An 18,861-nucleotide genomic window follows, 5' to 3' on the forward strand; every position below is an offset into this window, starting at 1 on the left:
ATCCCACCATGTGTGCTGTACATGTCAGCAGCAACCCCTCTCAGTCCAAAAGTTGTTCTGGCCTTGACTCGTCTTGATGGATTTCAGGTTTGGACCCTGGGGCCGAGGCTGTCCTGGGACAGCCCTGGGAAAGGCCCAAGACTGGGTATCCCCTCCTCCCAGTCCTTGAATCAGGTTCCTGCCTGCCGTTGTGCCCGTGGGCTCCTCTGGGCTTGTGAAGGTGGGCCTTTGGTGGGCTGATGGAGCCTGTGATGAACCTTGCAGGGTATTGTTTGGGCTCCTCCTCCTACCATTGTCTCTTTATGCTCCATTGTGGGTGTTCAGACAAGTTTTTATCACCCAGTCTAATAACTAATACTATCTGTTCTCTCCTTTTTCCAGCCAAATCTAGTGAATTTTTATTTCTTGAGTTGTCCCAACCACTCACAGAATGGGAAGAAGACAGGCTGACTGAATTGATTGCAGTTGTGAGCAAGAAGAACAGAGCACCAGATCTCTCTGAGGTTTTGTCATTGAAGCAAGCATTACCTTTGTTTAAGGACCTTTCTCCTGAAGAGACCTCTTTTATGAGTTATAGTAAGGATCTACTAAAGCAATGTATGCCAAAAGAGAATACCTCAGATGCTCATGAGCCTGCAGTTCAGGTTAGTGTGTAGCTGTTGCTTGATTCATCACCACCTGTTGGCATTCACACATTCTAGTAAGTGTTAGATCGGTTGTCTGTCTTAATCCATAGCTCAGAAAAACCCTAGTCGTATTTGTTATTTCTCTCTCACAATGGGGCAAGGTTTGCAATAAACTAGATTGTGTCTACAGAGGGATAGTGTATAGACCTCACCAGTAAGTGGCAAATACTGAAGCTTTAGGTTGACTAATGGTTGTGTATGCCTTGAACCGCAGGGGTTTCCTGCCCTTGTGGTGTCTCCAGGACAGCAAGTTGGGAGTTAATCAAATAGTGAGTGATGGAGCCATTTTTCATTTGAGCTGGAAGAGAAGGGGTGCAGAAGAGGAGGAGCTCTGTATCTTGCTTGTTCCAGACACCTCTAGACATTCTTGTGGAGGCTTCACAGCTTGAAATGTGAAATGATACCTAAGGCTGCTGGGGAGACCTCCCTCTGAGGAGTAAATGTCTTAACCCAACCCCACATCATTGTCACTTCAGAAATTGTTCCCATCATTAAAAAGCACAGAGACAACAAATTAATCTGGCTGTGAAACTGGGAATTTAAAAATTGAGCCAGCCAGTTCAAATCTGTATAATTTTTAGGCAGATTGTTAAGAACCAGATTTTTCCAACCTTCCAGGCATACACAGCTCCTGATAAGACAGTCTGATACTTGTCTCTGTCCTTTCAGGTCCTATTTCTTCTCCAAAACCAATTCTGTGTCAGTTGGCTGAATAATCCTTAAACAGTTTTACGGAGCGGTTATGAACAGAAGAAACTGTCATGGTTTTAAGTGACATAATATTTTTATTGTCTGAGCAGTGGAACATTTGTCTAAATACTGATGTTTACACTTCTGCTTTCCAGCGAGATTCCCCTTCTGGGAGGAAGGGTAGTTCTGTGGGCTTCAGGCTTGGTTTAAAATGTGTTCTGTTCTAGTATCAACCTGTATAATGTTTTGTACTATTATTATTGTTTGGATTTTTTCTGGTAGGAATCAAAACCAAAAGTGGCCAGGCCCAATTATGCACTTGCAAATAAGCAGGATAGTGGTTGCTATTCTGCCTCTCTGTCCTCTGAACTGAATGAAGGATGGGAAGAAGTAAAAGAAACCGGAACAGTTAAGAAGTAAGTATATTTCATGTAAGTGAGAAGGTGAAAACAAAACAAATCAAATAAACAAATTGCTGGAACAAAAGCCCTGGCTTAAATACCATTCTCTAGTTGATTTGAAAGTGTTGTGTGAAAGATGCTCTGGAAATCTAAAATATCACCAAGTATGAATGTAGTTATTCCTGTTTCCATCCTAATAGTTAACAGACAAAACGTATGTGTTGCAGGATGACAGAGAATCTCACAGAAATTAGAGAATACCTGAACTGTGACTACAAGCTCATATCATGGAGGGTAGGGATCTTATGGCCTCTGTGAGCGTCCATCAAAGTCCATATCACAGCAAAACCATTGCTAACTTTTTAAAAAAATCTAAACAATGTTTTATTTCACTGTTTGGTCACACGTGATCTATTTATACCTAGTTTATCATACTATTCACTGATTACTACAGAAGCTTGGTTAACAGCAGACATTAAAAAATTAGAACAGGCAAACGTGTGATGCAGCAAGATACTAGGAAAGCGCTGACATACCTCAGTTCTGTCTGCCCAAGCCTGTTAGGCCTCATACTTCTAGTACAACAAACATTAGTGAAGTAAATTTCTCTTAAGAGCTCTTGATTTGCTGTTACTGTTTTTACTGACAATATAGCAGTTGGTTTTGTTTCTGCAACAGCAAAATGCTCAGGTTATGGTTCCAGCTAAGTAATATGGTTGTTAATACAGAGCTTTTAAAATACTTTTAAAATACTAACATTAGAGGTAACTGGGGCGGTTTCAAACTGCTTACAGTATGTATGTGGCATAAACCCAAGTTTCCTGCTTGGAAATGTGGGAGTCCTTATTGGAGTCTTAATGAATAGAAGAATCACTGCTCATTTGTACCATTTCAGAATATGTCCTCTAGTATTTCTTCCTATTTTATATAGCCATTTGTCAATTATTTTTCGTCAAAAATAGAAAAACAAGAAGGTAAAAAATAATCTCCTCTTCAGAAGTTTTTCTTAAAATTTCAGTGTGCATTGGGATGCATGTTTCTTTTGTAACACTTAGCTGTTGAAGGAAGAAATGCTAAAGAACTTTTGAGTTAGTTAACAGTTTTGAGAACTACCACCTTTAACAGGTTTTCTAGAAAATCTCCTATGTGTGGAATAGCCATACTAAGATGAGTCTCATGAAAAACACAGTTTTTCACTGTTATAATGTGATTTGTGTTTTCTAGTTTAATTGTTTATCCACCCCCACCTGCAAAAGGAGGACTGGGAGTCACAAGAGAAGACCTAGAGTGCTTAGAATATGGAGAGTTTCTCAATGATGTCATCATTGATTTCTATCTTAAGTAAGTAATCACATGCTTAATTGTACCCTTCTTTCTGAGACCTGATCTGCGCTTAAATGTTACTGTAAATGTTGGTCACTAAATATGACACAACAATTTCAGAAGTAACAGTATAATGAATTTGTAAATTGGACTTTTTTAAAAGATTTTGTGTATTCTTAGCAGTTTCATTTGTTTCAATTTCATTCTTCTTGTCCCTCTAAAGGGACAATATAACAAGGGCTGCAGTGTAATCCAGACAGAATAGCTGGGGAAAAAAAGCCTGTTAGTGACCTTACAGAACAGAAAGTGCTGAGCAGTTTTAAGAAGGCAGTTGAACAAACTAAAGGGTCTGTACTAGTAGTTTATTTACTAAGTTTGCATGAAGTGGAGCATCCTCTGCTATTCTGTGCAAGAGTTCAGGAATTCTGATGCACAGCTCCTGCCGAAAGGAACACAGATAATATTTTTTGAGAAAGTTGTGCTTGCCTTACCTGCTTCATGCCATCCTGCTAAAGTTGCTTGTGAAAGCAAGTTTTCCAGAACCAGCATTGTGGGCCACCGTTCCCTAAAGCTGAGGTTTATTTTCCCTGTGCTGACTTAAACCTAAGCAGAATTGTGGTGCTTTTGAAGGTTGTCTGTATGAATTCCATTTTGCTTGACATCCAGCATGGCTGCAGTAGTTGTGAGCAATGGGAAGCCAGCTAAAACGTCTTGTCTAGAGGAGTGGAAAAAGAAACACGTACCAGAGTATTTCGATGTGGTTTTACAGCAAAGTCCACGGTATTTTGCTCTAAACTAGAAAAAAATCACACAGCATGGTCCTCTTAATAGCTGTAGCTTCATCTCGCCTGAAAAGGAAGATTTGAATAAAGGAATTTAATGCTACCATTGCAGAAACCCATCTGCTTTTTACATTTGTTAGACTTCCCACATTCTCAGTTTTCATTGTGGTGCAAACTGTATAATGTATGACTTGCCCAAATCACGGGCAAAGCTGGAGGCACCTTGTGTAGGATGACTGCAATTATGAGAGCTTTGGCCTTCTAGGATGACAGAATAAACACTCAAACTGATGTTTATAATAAAATCGCCAACGATAAAGTCATATAGCATGAGTATTTGTAGAATATTTGTCTTAACTTTCACATGCTTAATCTGTAGAAGTAAAATGGCCTATTTGTAGTACTGACCTGTTATATGATTTTTGTACACACAGGAGTATAACACTCCATAGGTTTATACTTGGTTAGGTTTTCAAGGCTGTCTTAATTTTAAGGGCTAGAAACCTGACTCTAAAACCAAATTCAGAAGCATTGATGCTGGAGCACAAGTCTGGGACAAATAACTGCATTCTTAGTGATTGAACTGCATTCTTAGTGATTGCTTGGCTGTTACATAGATGATGTCCATCCATGTGCATATTGAAAGAGAGAAAAGTTTGGCATGATTATCAGCTGTGAAGGCAAGTGATAGTAAGCATAAACTGAGTATGGTAAGTCATTAAAATAATGGTTCTTCTTTTTTATCAGTAATGGTACTTTGTAGAAAAGGAATTTGATAGGTTCCTTCTTTTTTCTTTGATAGATACCTGTTGCTGGAGAAGGCGCCAAAACATCTTGCTGACCGTACACACATTTTTAGCAGTTTCTTCTATAAGTGCCTGACCAGGACAGAAAAAAACTCTGAGGGGGATCTCAAAGTTTCGTAAGTTCATTTTAGATGCCATTATAACCAGAAATAAGCTGTCTGTTGGTGCCACTTGGAAGTTCTGCAGATCATCTCCTAATTAGCACATAAAATAGTAATCAGTGTTCCCCAAAGGGTTAAATGTCATAACTCACAATTTAAGCATACTGGTGTTTTTCATTAAAATCTACATGTGATTCAAACTGAGTATGAATTAAAATGTTATCTGAATCTTTACTTCAGACAAATATTTATATATTTTGATCTTTTTATTATAAACTTGAGTTTTGCAAGGTATGCATCTTCTGTCATGGTTTGAGCCTACCCAGCTGGCAACAAAAGGCCCATGCAGCCACTTGCTCACCCCTGCCCCATCCCCTGTGCCTTGAGGGATGGGGAGGAGAAAATACAACCAAAAAGGCTTGAGGGTCGAGACAAAGGGCAGGAAGGGCTCACTCACCAGTTATGGTCATGGGCAAAAGACAGACTCAACTTGGGGGTAACAACATACACCTAATACAAACAACCACCACCATCAAGGATAACGAGAGATACAACCAGGTCTTGAAAACAACACACCTTTCCACCGCCCTCGACCCCTCCAGTCTTCCTGGGCTCAGCTCTGCTTCCTCTTCCCCCGCAGCAGTGCAGGGGGCAGGGAATGGGGGTTACAGTCAGTCTGGCACAAGATGTCTCCGCGGCTTCTTCCTCCTCAGGGAGAGGGACCCTCGCAGCCCTCCCCTGCTCCACCGCTGGGGTCCCTCTCACGGCAGACAGCCCTCCACCAACTGTCCAACATGAGTCCTTCCCGCAGGGCCGCAGCTCCCCACACACCGCCCCAGCGTGGGTCCCTTTTGGGGCTGCCACCCTCCCAGCCACGGCTGGAGTCACGCTCTGCTCTGGGCCTGGTCCCTGCTTCTCCGGCCCGGGGCCTTCTGCAGGCTGCAGGCCAACCTCTGGGCCACCGCTGGTCCCTGCAGGGGTTCAGCTGCCACCCCACCATGGGCCGCAGGGGAACCTTTGCACTGTCACACCTCCCCCTCTTCTTCCTCCCCGACCTTTGTGTCCACGTGGTTGTCCCTCTCCCATTCTCACTTCAATAAGCTGAATGATGATTTTTTCTATTTCTCTCTGAAGAGATTTTTCTTCTGTTATCTGTGAAGTCCCCAGGTTTTTCATTCTACTGGCAGGCAAGGCCACCTGCACAGAGAGGTGTGCTGTCTTGTTTGTGGTATAGTCACTGTTGGGTGAAAGCTATGTTAATGAAAAAAATACATAACTTCTGTAATATTCTCAAAGATACCTCAACAATTGAAGCAGCTGTGCTTGAGAAGATGGCTTCCCTCATTTTACTGTCGTCTGACCCTGAATGTTCTGAGTTGGAGACAAAAATATCCACATTAAGAATGCTTTTGTGCATTGATCTGATTCCTTTCACAAGGCTGGTCTGTCCATAACCTTCTTGAGGAACTGGAATGGCATTCTTAATTCGCCATATTTCAAGGACTGTAGCTGCTTGGGATCAAGAGATAGCTTTGGAAATTGTAGTGTTGTGTTTAGGCCTGGCTATTTATGTGGTGATTACAGGTGGTTTGGGTTTTGTTTGTTTGTTTCTGTGGGGTTTTTTTGGAAAAATGGATAGTGGAAAATTGGGCTCTGTACTGTTGTAAATTAAATGAATCTCAACTGGTGTAGCTACTTAACTTAAAGACCCTTTGCTTCCCTTTCCTAGAATCATAGAATCATTAAGGTTGGAAAAGACCTCTAAGATCATCAAGTCCAACCATCAACCCAACACCACCATGCCCACTAAACCATGTCCCAAAGTGCCACATCTACATATTTTTTGAACACCACCATGGATGGTGATGCCACCATTTCCCTGGGCAGTCTGTTCCAATGCTTCACCACTCTTTCAGTGAAGAAATTTTTCCTGGTGTCCAACCTAAACCTCCCCTGGTGCAACTTGAGGCCATTTCCTCTTCTCCTATCGCTTGTTACCTGGGAGAAGAGACCAACACCCACCTCACCACAGCCTGCTTCCAGGTAGTTGTAGAGAGCGATAAGGTCTCCCCTCAGCCTCTTCTTCTCCAGACCAAACAACCCCAGTTCCCTCAGCCGCTCCTCAAAAGACCTCTTCTCCAGACCCTTCACCAACTTCGTTGCCCTTCTCTGGACACACTCCAGCACCTCAATGTCCTTCTTGCAGTGAGGGTCCCAAAACTGGACACAGTATTTCAGGTGCGGCCTCACCAGTGCCGAGTACAGGGGCACGATCACCTCCCTGCTCCTGCTGGCCACACCATTCATTTCTGATACAGGCCAGGATGCTGTTGGCCCTCTTGGCCACCTGGGCACACTGCTGGCTCATGTCCAGCCGGCTGCCGACCAGCACCCCCAGGTCCTTTTCTTCCGGGCAGCTCTCCAGCCACTCACCCCCAAGCCTGTAGCGCTGCTGGGGGTTGTTGTGACCCAAGTGCAGGACCCGGCACTTGGCCTTGTTAAGCCTCATAGCGTTGGCCTCAGCCCATGGATCCAGCCTGTCCAGATCCCTCTGCAGAGCCTTCCTACCCTCAAGCAGATCAACACTCCCACCCAACTTGGTGTTGTCCGCAAAGTTACTGAGGGAGGACTCAATCCCCTCATCCACATCGTTGCTAAAGATGTTAAACACGACCAGTCCCCATGCTGAGCTCTGGGGGACACTGCTTCTGACTGGCCGCCAACTTGTTAGGCAGTAGTTTGAGAAAGGTCCTTTGATACGTGCTTTCCCAGGTTGCAAACATGCCTTCCCCCTCTAAGTTCCCAGTGCTTCTAGAGCCATGTAGCAGAGGATGTTTGCAGCAAGTCTTCACTTAATGGTGGCCCATGTAGAGTCCCACAGCAGCCTGTTTTTCCATTCCTTTCTCCTTTTCTTCTGTTACTCCCACACTGAAGTTACATTTCTTAATCACAGATAAAGATGGAATCAGAATGTTAATAGGGATGTCTCATGAGTAGAGTGAATTTGCTTTCAGATCATATTGGAGCAAAGTTCTATGAACTTTTGGTTTGTATTTCAACTTGTGCAAACTAAGAAAGTTGGAAATTAAATTTAGGTTTCTTCTCAAATTTTTCGTATTCTCTTAGTACCTCCTGGTATTCTTATCTCCTAGTATCTTAGTCCTCATGATATATGGCTTTAGGACTGGAAATGAAATGTGCTCCAGCATTTAAAGCTAATGACTGGAGGGAATCTGTTTCAGTTTTGGTTTTGCTGCAGGTGTGTTGCATGACCCCATGCAAGGCATTTAGCTTTTTTCCTTCAAAAGATAAGGTTGTTTAGACAGACCTTCAAAAGTGGTATTGTGAATTTTTAATTCATGCATGTTTATGAATTGCTATAGATCTGTTTTTACACTGGCAGGTATTTAGATGAGGTTTTTTGCATTTAGTGTCGTAAATAATTACTGGATTAATAACTGCAAGAAATCCTTTCAAAACTATGGATTATTTTTTTCCAGAATAGTTTAAGATAATTTGGAAATGGCTTGTTAGTCACTTAGTCTTAATGCTGGGCTGATTTATTTTTCTCTGTTGGGGAAATTTCAAGAGTAAGTGAAAAACCCATTGAGGGATTTGGAACATGTAGAAGTACTAATCCCTATACCTTGCTTTAACTGAAAAGAACAAATCCAAACAACAGTTGTTATTTGGTTTCTGCAGAGCAGCACAGAGAAGACACAGAAGAGTAAGAACATGGACTCGTCATATAAACATCTTCAGTAAAGATTACATCTTTGTGCCTGTGAATGAAGAGTAAGTCTATGTGATTTAGACACCTTTTCTGATATTTAAAGATGTAAATGTTTGAACGTTGTGGTGATAAAAAGATTTATGGCTGTAAGCTTGGATCATTGGAAATGAACACATTAGATTTGGAAGAAGTAACAGGTGTGGAATGAGTAATTTTGAAGTTGTTTCAAAAGTTAAACTTTTTATTTTGTTGTCTTCAGTAAACTTTGCATCTTTGGTTTTTGTTTTACTGAAAATTGCTTTTATGTGTTTTTCAAAATAATTTGTCTGTCACTATGATGATTCCTGTGCACTTACATAATATTTGTATAAAGAAATCACAGCAACCCGTAGCATTAATGGATCAGGAGTAGTACTTCCATGGTCTGTGCCTTGGCCTGGTTCATTAACTGACTGCACATGGAAACTCCAGTAAAACTGAATGGTCATTGAGAGTTACATATGCAAAACATTTGCAGAAAGAGATGAGGCTAGAGACATGCCGTACCTTCAGCTATATTCAAAACTGGGATCACAATCAAAGATTATTTTGTTACCTTTTTCTTTTGTTGTTTGTTTTTTTTTTTGTTTTTTTTTTAGTGTGGGATGGGTGGTAAGTGATAAATTGCTGTGGTGTGGTGTGTTTTGGGATTTTTTTAAAGGAATTTATACTTATTTTTGCTGTTATGCCACAATGCAAAGTAAAAAATGAGTGAGAGGAATAGTATGAGGTACCATGAATGAACATGCCACAATGGGTATGTGTCACAGAACAGTTGTCCATGAGCTTTCGATGTTACAAAAACTTTTCGTGTCCTTTTCAGAACAAAATGTTCTACGTTTTTGATGGTTTTTCCCTCCCCCTCTTCCCACTGCTGGGCAGGTCTCATTGGTACATTGCAGTTATCTGTTTTCCTTGGTTAGAAGAAGCCATATATGAGGAGTGTCACCATCAGAATTCGTTACATCACCAGCCTCAACAGTCTCCGCTTTGGTCAGAGAGCGAGAACAGTAGAATTGTTTCAGTGTTGGCCTTCTCTGGTGACTGCAAGGATGAAGAAGAAATGGATGCTAATAGAAGTTTATTCTCAAAAGGTAGGTAATCTAGAAGAAAGCTATGTCAAGCCATATACAGTTCTAATAGCATCTTAATCCTTGAAGAAGGGATGCGATGTCTTAAAAAGTATCTTTCGCATCAAGATTGATGTAGTGTGTTTTTGTATTGCCATGCATAGCAAGGACTGCACTGCATTCTTCTTGTCTGCAACTCTGGAAAATACTAGAAGGGACATGTAAAATCAGTGGCTCAGACCCCATGATAAGTGGAAAGTTCTTGGAGTTCAGTAGGAATTGTATCAGGAAGGCAGGCCCTCAGTAACTGCTATTTGAACATTCAGAAAGGAAGTAAAATATTAGTTTATACTTGGCCATCGTATTTTAGATATTAATAATAATGAATTTGAGAATGAAAATACTTCAACTAGGAAATATTTTCTTAAGACTTTAAATTTGTTCTTTTGTACTAGGTGACAATGAAATTGCTGGTTCTGCTTCAGTCCTGGATTCAGGTATTTCTAAAGTAAGTACTTTTTCTTACTGACAGAGGAAACACGTATTAGTCCGCTTCCGAAGGCTCTGAGACTTGACCGAGTGATTTTGCATCATCTTTTTTGCAGCAGCTGTCAATGTTTGCATGACCTGCAAGGCACTTTAAAATTAGCCAAAAGTCTTCCATTGCCTGCCTATGTTGCCTATGCCATGCTTTCACGTGCTTTTAAAAATTGTTTATCTGTTTTTCTCTTTCTGAAATGGGAGTCTTTCTGACTTTACCTTTAAATCTCTGAAGACTTCTGAGTTTGTAATTGTTGTAGGTTTTTTAAGGTTATTTTTGTTTTCTCTTCTTCCAGATCTCCCTAAGTAATTCTGAAAGGCAAATTTGTAAAAGGTATGTTTCTGTTTTCATACTAATATTGTACCATTAAATTATACTAAGAAATTCTGCAGTAATTCACTTATTTGTCATAAAGCCGCGACTGTAGGGACTTGTCCATTTTTTTCAGTGTTTGCTCAGATACTGATGCTCTTGTTCAGCTGTATTCAAAAAAAATATTTGCTTCAGTAGTGTTGGTAGTGAATGACTACAATGATTTGTTTGTTTGTTTTTTGTTGTGTACAGGCCTTGTATACTCATCTTAGATTCTTTGAAAGCTGGTTCTGTGCAGAAAACAGTTCAGGTTTTGAGAGAGTAAGTAACTACAGTTTTTATTTATTAGCAAGAGATGCTGCTGGTCATATTTCTGTGTTCAAAATACTTTTCTCTATAAAGGTGTACATTTCTAATGCTAATGGAAAATCCATAAAGAGTCATGACAAGGATGATTGTTACAGCAATACAGAGCCTTGTGTGAAAAGCCTGCCTTTGTTCTGCCTCCCAGATATAATGCAAACATTGTGAAGCGGACAGTCTTTTTGAAATTGGAAAAAAAAAATGTAGAGGGCGAGGGGTTTGGTATTTTTTACCCCGCTCAGTTCGGTAATGGACGTTGTTTTTCAGGGTAGAAAATCAAATTCTTTAAAATGAGAAATTTGAAATTTAAATGATGAATTTTCCAAAGGGCTAATCTTAATTTCTTTTGATGGTGCTTACTGAATTACGGTGTTAAATCCACTCCTATCTATGTGCAAAAAAATAGAAACTAGACTGAAGCTAAAAGCTTAATGTGTCAGTATAGTTATATTGGAATAGCATTATTTATTTTGAAAAGTGAGAATAAAAGTATATTCATTCTTTTATGTGATAAGTATGTATTGGAAGAACGTCTTCAAACTTAGTACTTTTACACACTTCTAATGGCTTTAAGATCTATCAACAACTTTTAAAAAAGTTGCTAACATTAAATATTTGAAGCGAAACAGAGTTGTGCTTTTTGTTCTTTACTGTATTCCCTTCACTGAAAGGAACAAAAATCTGTAAACCAAATAGTACCTCCTTCTTGTAAAAGTAAATTCTTCAAAGTACTATGTGAGGATTAAATGAGAATCAGAGATTTTTGTCAAACAGTCTTCTTAGATAGAGAGGCTTCCCCACCATATGTGTCTTGGGACGAAGAATGAAATAGCAATTTTTTTAATTATTTCTTTTTTTTAGTCTCTGTGGGCTGTATTAACTTAGTGCTCTATGCTTTGAGCTACTCCTGGGATTGAAATTCCAGAGAGGGTGGTTTCCTGTGGTTCAGGGAGATGTCATGAAAAGTCAGAAAACAAAGAGGTGATTTATGGAGTTATGAGATCAGGCAAGTTTGAGAAGCAGACTTCTTATTCCTTCAATTTGCAGTTACGGTCTGAAAGCAGAAGTTTAAGGAAACCGATGCAGGGGTTCCGTGACCTCTTCTTTCCTTGAGTTGATTTTTGATGTATTTTGGGCCACGGTCAGGCTCAAACCAATTAATTATAAAGTCTACAGTCATAAGTTGTTGCAGTTTGTAGGGAATGTGCTTCACTGATCTGTCTTCATCTTTGAATTGTTTCAGGTTTGCCACCTTTTCACAGTTGCTGTTTTCCCCAAAAGCTGTTTTGGGTGTTTTATATGTATTTTTATTCTCAGAATTGCAAGGTCTTGGGGCGCTTAAAAACTAAACACAAGGTCTGACTCAGTGTATATATTTTTTTAATTCCCTAAAGTCAGGCCTTACGTTTGATTTTCACAAGCCCTGAGCCTTTGCAACTCTTGACTACAGTCAGTAGGAAGGTATAGGTAACTGTTGCCTTTGAAAATCAGACCCTTATGCTTTCAATCCCAGCTTCAGAATCAGCGACCAGCCCAGAATGTGGGGTCAGTGAGTTGCTAGTGAAGCACGAGAATAACAGAAAAGCCTGATAACAAATAAGTCATCATCATTAAAGAAGTGATCCCTTAAGGTCGTTAACAAGTCTTTATATACCTTGTACACTAGTAGGTTGCAAGGGTTATATTGGTGCAAATGTAACAAGTTGTTTGTGAGGTGAATCCTAAGGTTTTTCTCGATGATTTGCTTAGGTTCAAAAACCACTGCTGGCCTCTTGGGGTGAACCTAGGAAAAATCCGTGTGATAGCCAGGAAAGATTACTTGAGTTCTTCCTTTAGTTAAGGTTTGAAAATGTCATAGTATCCTAATAGCTTGAAGAAACTCAGCACAAATGACTGCTTTTAAAGAACATCCATCTTTCTAGTTGTATATTGCATATTATGTGGTAGAGATGCCTCTGAGTGTGGTAGTATATTGGATGGTGGAAATTATGTTGTTCCTTGTGTGAATTTCTTTGATAGATTCTGTGAAAGAAATTGGTTTTTAGCTTTTTGGCCAGCTGCAGAACAATATTGAATATATAGTATCCCAAAATGCATTGAGCTTGGGAGTTATTTTGCAAGTATTTAATCCTTACTTTCTTTTGTAGGTACCTTGAAGTGGAATGGGAAGCTAAACGAAAAACACATCGAGAATTCAATAAATCAACAATGATTGACCTGTGTCCCAGAGTGCCTAAACAAGATAACAGCAGTGATTGTGGGGTCTATTTGCTGCAGTATGTGGAAAGCTTCTTCCAGGTACAAGTGGAAACTACCTTCCCCTTTCCCCAAAATTGGCTTAAACCCAAAAACTCTATTTCTGAGGGAGACAGCCAGTCACAAAAGCCTCAAATATGTCAAAGCCATTTGAGGAAGAGGAGATAAAACCCATTCTTAAAGTAGTGGCAGGAGTCTTTGTATGTGGACCATAGACAGTTTCTCGTCTGTGTGTGTTGGCAAACATTTCTGACCTTTTAGTTTAATGCTGCTTTTACGTTGACACATTCAGTATCCCTAACTATTTGGATGTATTTGGAGTCTGTTTAGTTTACACATTTCTGCCCTACAGGTGTTACAAAGGCATCTTTTCTGTGCATCTCTTCTTGTAGCCTCTGAAACTTTGGTCAGCTTGTGCATTGGCCTTTGAGTGGCTCTGCAGGCAGCAGCTTCTGCAGAGAGAGAGAGAGGTGGGAATCCTTGAAAGGGAATGCACAGAGCTAAGGGAGCCTCTCTTTCCTGTCAGCACATACCTTTTGAACATCTGCCAGTGCTGGGCTTCAGGCACAGCCTTTTAGGGTTTCCCCAGCTCTTCCTGCTGCTGATCAGTGCACTACCCTCTTGCTCTGTCCTTTGAATGGCTCTGCTTATTTGATGCTTATACATGTGGTCCACGTTCTCTCCGAGAGTCTTGTGCATGGAAAGCCTTGTGTGGGGCCTTAGGCACAGGACAAATTTTTCTTCTGCTGTAGAACAGACTGCCATTCCAAAGCGCCTGTATGCTAATGAACACAGCGTGGGGAAGAAGTGTGAGGAACTGGAGATCTGTGTGCACATGCAGGGCTGTGATCTTGATGTGGTGGGATAGCTCACATGACTGGAGTACTGTGATGGATAGATACAGGCTCTTTAGGAAGGACAGGCTGGGAAGACAGTTGCCCTTGATGCAAGAGAGCAGCTGGAATACATGGGCCTAGGGTTGGATGAGGAACCAACTGAGAGCTTATGGATAGTAATTAAAGAGTAGAGTCATATAGGTGACATAGTAATGGATATCTGCTGTAGGACACCTGATGAAGAAGAACAAGTGAATGAGGCCTTCTACAGACAGCTAGAAGCAGCTTCACATTCACAGACCCTAGTCCCTGTGAGGGACTTTAACCACCCTGACATCTACTGGAGGGACAACACAGAGGGTTATGAGCAATCCAGGAGGTTCCTGGAGAGCATCAATGACAGTTTCCTGATCCAAGTGAGGAGCCAATGAGGAGAGGTGTTTTGCTGGACTGCATACTCACGGAAGGTCTGGTTGGGATGTAAAGGTCAAAGGCAGCCTTGGCTGCGGTGACCATAAGATGGTGGAATTCAGGATCCTGAGAGGAAGGAGCAGAGTAAAAACCAAGATCACAAGCCTCAACTGTGCCATCCTCAGTGATCTACTTGAAAGAGTTCCATGGGTTAAGGCCCTAGAGGGAAGAGGGGTCCAAGAAGGCTGGTTGTTATTGAAGCTCCAAGCTAGAGAGCAGTTGATCCAAACAAGCAGGAAGTCAAGCAAAGATGCCAGGAGGCCTGCATGAATAGAGGAGCAGCTCCTGGCAAAACTCAAACATAAAAAGGAAGTATACAGTAGGCAGAAGCAGGGACAAGTAACCTGGGAGGAATATAGAGACACTGTTCAAGCCTACAGAGATGTAATTCAGAAAGCCAAACCCAACTGAAGTTTCATCTGGTGAGGGATGTCAAAGGCAACACGAAGGGCTTCTGTAATTGCGTAGGCAGCAAAAGGAAGACTAGGAAAGATGTGGACTGACTGCTGAATGGGGCAGGGCCCCGATGACACAGGACATGGAAAAGGCTAAGCTTTTGAATGCCTTCTTCATCTCACTCTTTACTAACAAGACTGGCAGACAGAAACCTCATGAAATTCAACAAGAAGTGTGGAGTCCTGTGCCAAGGGAGTAACAACCTCAGGCACCAAAATATTCTGGGGATCACCCAGCTGGAAAGAAGCTTTGCTGAAAAGGACCTAAGGGTCCTGGTGGACACCAAGTTGAACATGTGCCAGCAGTGTGTCTGTGGCAAAGAAGGCTATCAGTATCCTGGTCTATGTTAGGAGGAATGGTGCCACCTGTTCCAGGGAGCTGATCCTTTCTCTCTCCTCACTGCTGTGTCCAGTTCTGGTCTCCCCAGTACAAGGGAGAGATGGTGCTATTGGAGCAGGTCCAGCAAGGGGCCATAAAGGTGACTGAGGTACTGGAGCATCTCACCTGTAAGGAAAGGTTGAGAGAGCTCGGACTCTAAGAGAAGGCTCAGGGGGGATCCTGTCAATCTGTAGAAAGACCTGAAGGGAGGGTGCAAAATGGACAGAGCTCTCTCTTTTCAGTGGTGCCCGGTGCTAGGACAGGAGGCAATGGATGCAAACTGAAACACAGGTGGTTCCCTCTGAACGTAAGGAAATGTGCTTTTTTTTGATTTTTTTTTTTGTTGTTGCTGTTACTGTGAGGGTGACCAAGTGCTGGTACGGTTTGCTCGGTGAGATTGTGGAGTGTCTCTCCTTGGAAATGTTCGAAAGCTGTCCAGACATGGTTCTGGCAGCTGGCTCTAGGTGGTTCTGCTTGAGCAGGGGGATTGAACCAGATGACCTCCAGAAGTTCCTTCAATCCTCAGCCATTCTGTGTGATAGATGGGTTGAGCTCTTGTGTAGATGAAAAATGAAATCCTTTACCGATGCTTTTGAACTGCCCATTTTCTAACAGTGGGGTCATGTTCTGCTTGCAGAAGCAAGGCAAGGACAAGGTGGTTGTAATTTGTCCTAAACATACCAGGTCTCACAGACTGCAAATTGTGATGTGTTTTTCGCTTTGCTTTTTCAATTTATCATACACTGCTTTATTCAAAGGAAGGAGAAGGTGAAATAAAAGCATGCAAAAGAGTTAAGAGGGAAAGAGGAAAATAATTGACTTTGTCAGATCAGTTGTGGTGTTACTGCCAGAGGTGACAGCATCTCTCAGCTGTTTCAATTTGCTGTCCTCTTTTGTTCCGAATTCTCCCTGTCTCATGTCTGGCTAAAACTGCTAGCAGTGTTCTTGCTTTGTTGTCTTCTGTCAGACAGACCAGCCCACGACAGAAAAACACAGGCCCGAGGCCACAAAACCTTACCATACTTAACTGCTGTGTGCCTGATCCTTCCCTATGGCGTGATTGTACATGTTTGTTTTGTGACCGAAGTGCATCTGTCCCCTGTTAGATACCAAGAGTATGTCTAACTGTATCAGAATACATGGAATCTGCCCTGAATATGTGCTTATACTGATGTATCTTTAAGAGAAGTGGCGATAACCCGTTTGGTGTTTGCCATAAGTAGCTTGTGGTAAGGGTATGTGTATATAGGATTACCATGGAGGAACTGGAATTTGACTTTGAAGCCTGTCACTGTGCCATGGAAACTTGTTTTTGCCTCCTTGGTCTCAGCAGTAATGGAAGGGTTTGAAATTCTTTTTGAACGTTGCTTTAGGAAATTCATGCTGTAAATATTCCTTTTTCTGTTACCAGAATCCCATAGTTGACTTTGAACAGCCACTGCACCTGGAGAAGTGGTTCCCTCGTCAGCTGATCAGAAGCAAAAGAGAAGAAATTAGAGACCTGATCTTGCAACTGCACTTTCAACAGCGTAGTGGCAGCAGCAGCTAATAAATCTAATAAGCCAGACCTGGCAAAGAACATTGCTGTATAAAGTAACTGGAACTCTGCTTAGCAGCATTTGGGCTCTTTCTGCCTTGAAAGGAAAGAAAAAAAAAAAGGAAAAAAGAAGAACCACAAGAAATGTTTTGTTTGTTCAGTGTGTATTTAAATGTATTTAAATTATTTTTTTCCTTTGGGTTGTGTGGTCATAGAATGCAGTTGCAGGGGGCAAAAGGAGAAGGTTGTAGATAAAAGTGTAAATATGTAAGTTAAAGCTAATACTATAGATTGCTAATTGATTCTTTACTTGGAATGTGAAAGCTGTATACAGGCATGTGCCACAAGGATGTGAGAATATTTTCATCTTTTGGAGCGTTTTCTTTACAGTTCTGTATAAACATGGGTGATCAGGTAGCAGTCAGGCGTGAGACAGGATTTTGAGCCTATACTGTGTCTCTTCTGATTTTGCAGCTCATACAGCTAGAATGAATACTGTGTATTGTTTTAATTTAAGGATTTATATTGACTCTCTTTAGAGATGTATTTTTTGTTTTGTTTCTGATTATATGCAGAAGTAGTCCGCAAGTGTCAAAAAATTCTGCCAAGATTTGAGGCTGCCAAGTTTTGATTTTTAAAAAAATTTTTTTTTTTTTTTTCCTTCCCCGGAATTCATAAAAAATTATTTCCATGAGTGGAAGGCATTTGTTTGAGAGTGGCCACTGAAATCTTTTAAAGTCAAGAGTGGAACTTTTTCAAGTATTTCTTCAGAGGTTTTTTTCTTACCGGATTTTAGAAGAAATCTTGCCCTTAACGTACATGCCAATACAATACATGTAGGCAGTTGATTTTTAATCCTGTTCGCCTTATTTTTGGGAGTTGTTCTGTGAATCTTATGGCATCACTTGCATTAGAAAGGCAAGCAGGTTGTGGCTCAACAACCTCAAAAGTTTGAGGTGTTTCACTGAAAAATAAGGCCATTTTCATTCAAAAAGGTCGTTATGTTATACTGTGTCTTTAAGAAAAACAGGTGTTATATTTTGCTCAGGAGAATTGAGTAAAGATGCCTGAATTTTGAGTGTTTGAACTTGGACTTGATTTGATAAATTAGCACAAGTCTATTGTTGTCTTAATAGATATTTATGTAGTTTTTCCTCAAATGGTGATCACATAAAATTTTGAAATATGCACACTTTTTTCTGTAGTTATTGCACGATAGAAGGTGACTGTTTTAAGAGGATGCTTTCTCCTGTTCCCCACTGTAAGTAAACTTAAGTGTAGTCACACCCTTCAGAAGGACTGTGTGTCATAAATGTATCTATAAAACCAGAGCTCTTAAAGCTGGAAGTAGGCTAGAGAGTTAAAATAATAATTGAGGGCAATCCAAAGATGTGAACATTTTTATGGCATTGCAGAATTCTCAGGGCTCCTTCCCTCAAGACAGCTCTGAAACCTAGCATTTGGAAAATCCAGTTATTACTTCAGGTTCTGTACAGTCATCCCAAAAAAAAGCCCCACTGTTGTTTCTCAAACCAGGAAGCATTCTTTCCGGAGAAGAGAGGCAATTTTAAAACAAAATAACTTGCTGAGCACAGTTACCTTCTGTGTAGCTGTGAGCAGCCTACTGCAATTACTGTATGGTTTTTGTCTTTTTTTCTACTTTAATTCTGTAGTTTGTCACTACCCCCCACCAACATCTGCCCCCCTCATCGCAGACCTTTCGTCACCTACATCACAACATCAGCGTTAGTTACAGGCGTAATCTGTGTATTTATTGTCAGACAAGGTGAAAGATAAAGCGCGGCAATGTGTGTCCTTTCTCTGCACCTTTTTAATTGATGAATATTTTCTGTGTTCCCTTATGAAAAATAGTTTGGGCTTTTCTTATGGTAAAGTTAGTTTTTATCATGAAGTAATTTGTTCTTTTTTAAATTTACTGGTTTATAGATATTTAAAAGCAAAAGTCATGTATGAACTTTTCTAAATTGGTTTTCTAACATTAAAGGATTGCTTTTGTTAGATTTGTTAGATAACTGCTATGAGAATGCAAATACATTTGATATTAAAATTATTTCCAGAA

The 18,861-nt window shown here is 40.8% G+C and overlaps 1 protein-coding gene across 3 annotated transcripts in view; it reads left to right on the forward strand.

Moving 5' to 3' along the window:
* SENP7 (SUMO specific peptidase 7) overlaps positions 1-18,861 on the forward strand; it is a 50,692-nt gene extending 31,831 nt beyond the window's left edge. For all 3 annotated transcript variants that reach the window (XM_086478135.1, XM_086478143.1, XM_086478149.1), the window contains 11 exons: positions 382-644; positions 1,659-1,792; positions 3,002-3,118; positions 4,685-4,804; positions 8,492-8,584; positions 9,444-9,655; positions 10,087-10,139; positions 10,468-10,505; positions 10,737-10,805; positions 12,995-13,145; positions 16,656-18,861. In XM_086478135.1, coding sequence (XP_086334261.1) covers positions 382-644; positions 1,659-1,792; positions 3,002-3,118; positions 4,685-4,804; positions 8,492-8,584; positions 9,444-9,655; positions 10,087-10,139; positions 10,468-10,505; positions 10,737-10,805; positions 12,995-13,145; positions 16,656-16,793 — 1,388 coding nt within the window. In that variant the 3' untranslated portion in view covers positions 16,794-18,861. The remainder of the gene's footprint in view (positions 1-381; positions 645-1,658; positions 1,793-3,001; positions 3,119-4,684; positions 4,805-8,491; positions 8,585-9,443; positions 9,656-10,086; positions 10,140-10,467; positions 10,506-10,736; positions 10,806-12,994; positions 13,146-16,655) is intronic.

The sequence above is a fragment of the Leptosomus discolor genome, chromosome 1, assembly GCF_034619465.1.
Source record: "Leptosomus discolor isolate bLepDis1 chromosome 1, bLepDis1.hap2, whole genome shotgun sequence".
Taxonomy (NCBI): domain Eukaryota; kingdom Metazoa; phylum Chordata; class Aves; order Leptosomiformes; family Leptosomidae; genus Leptosomus; species Leptosomus discolor.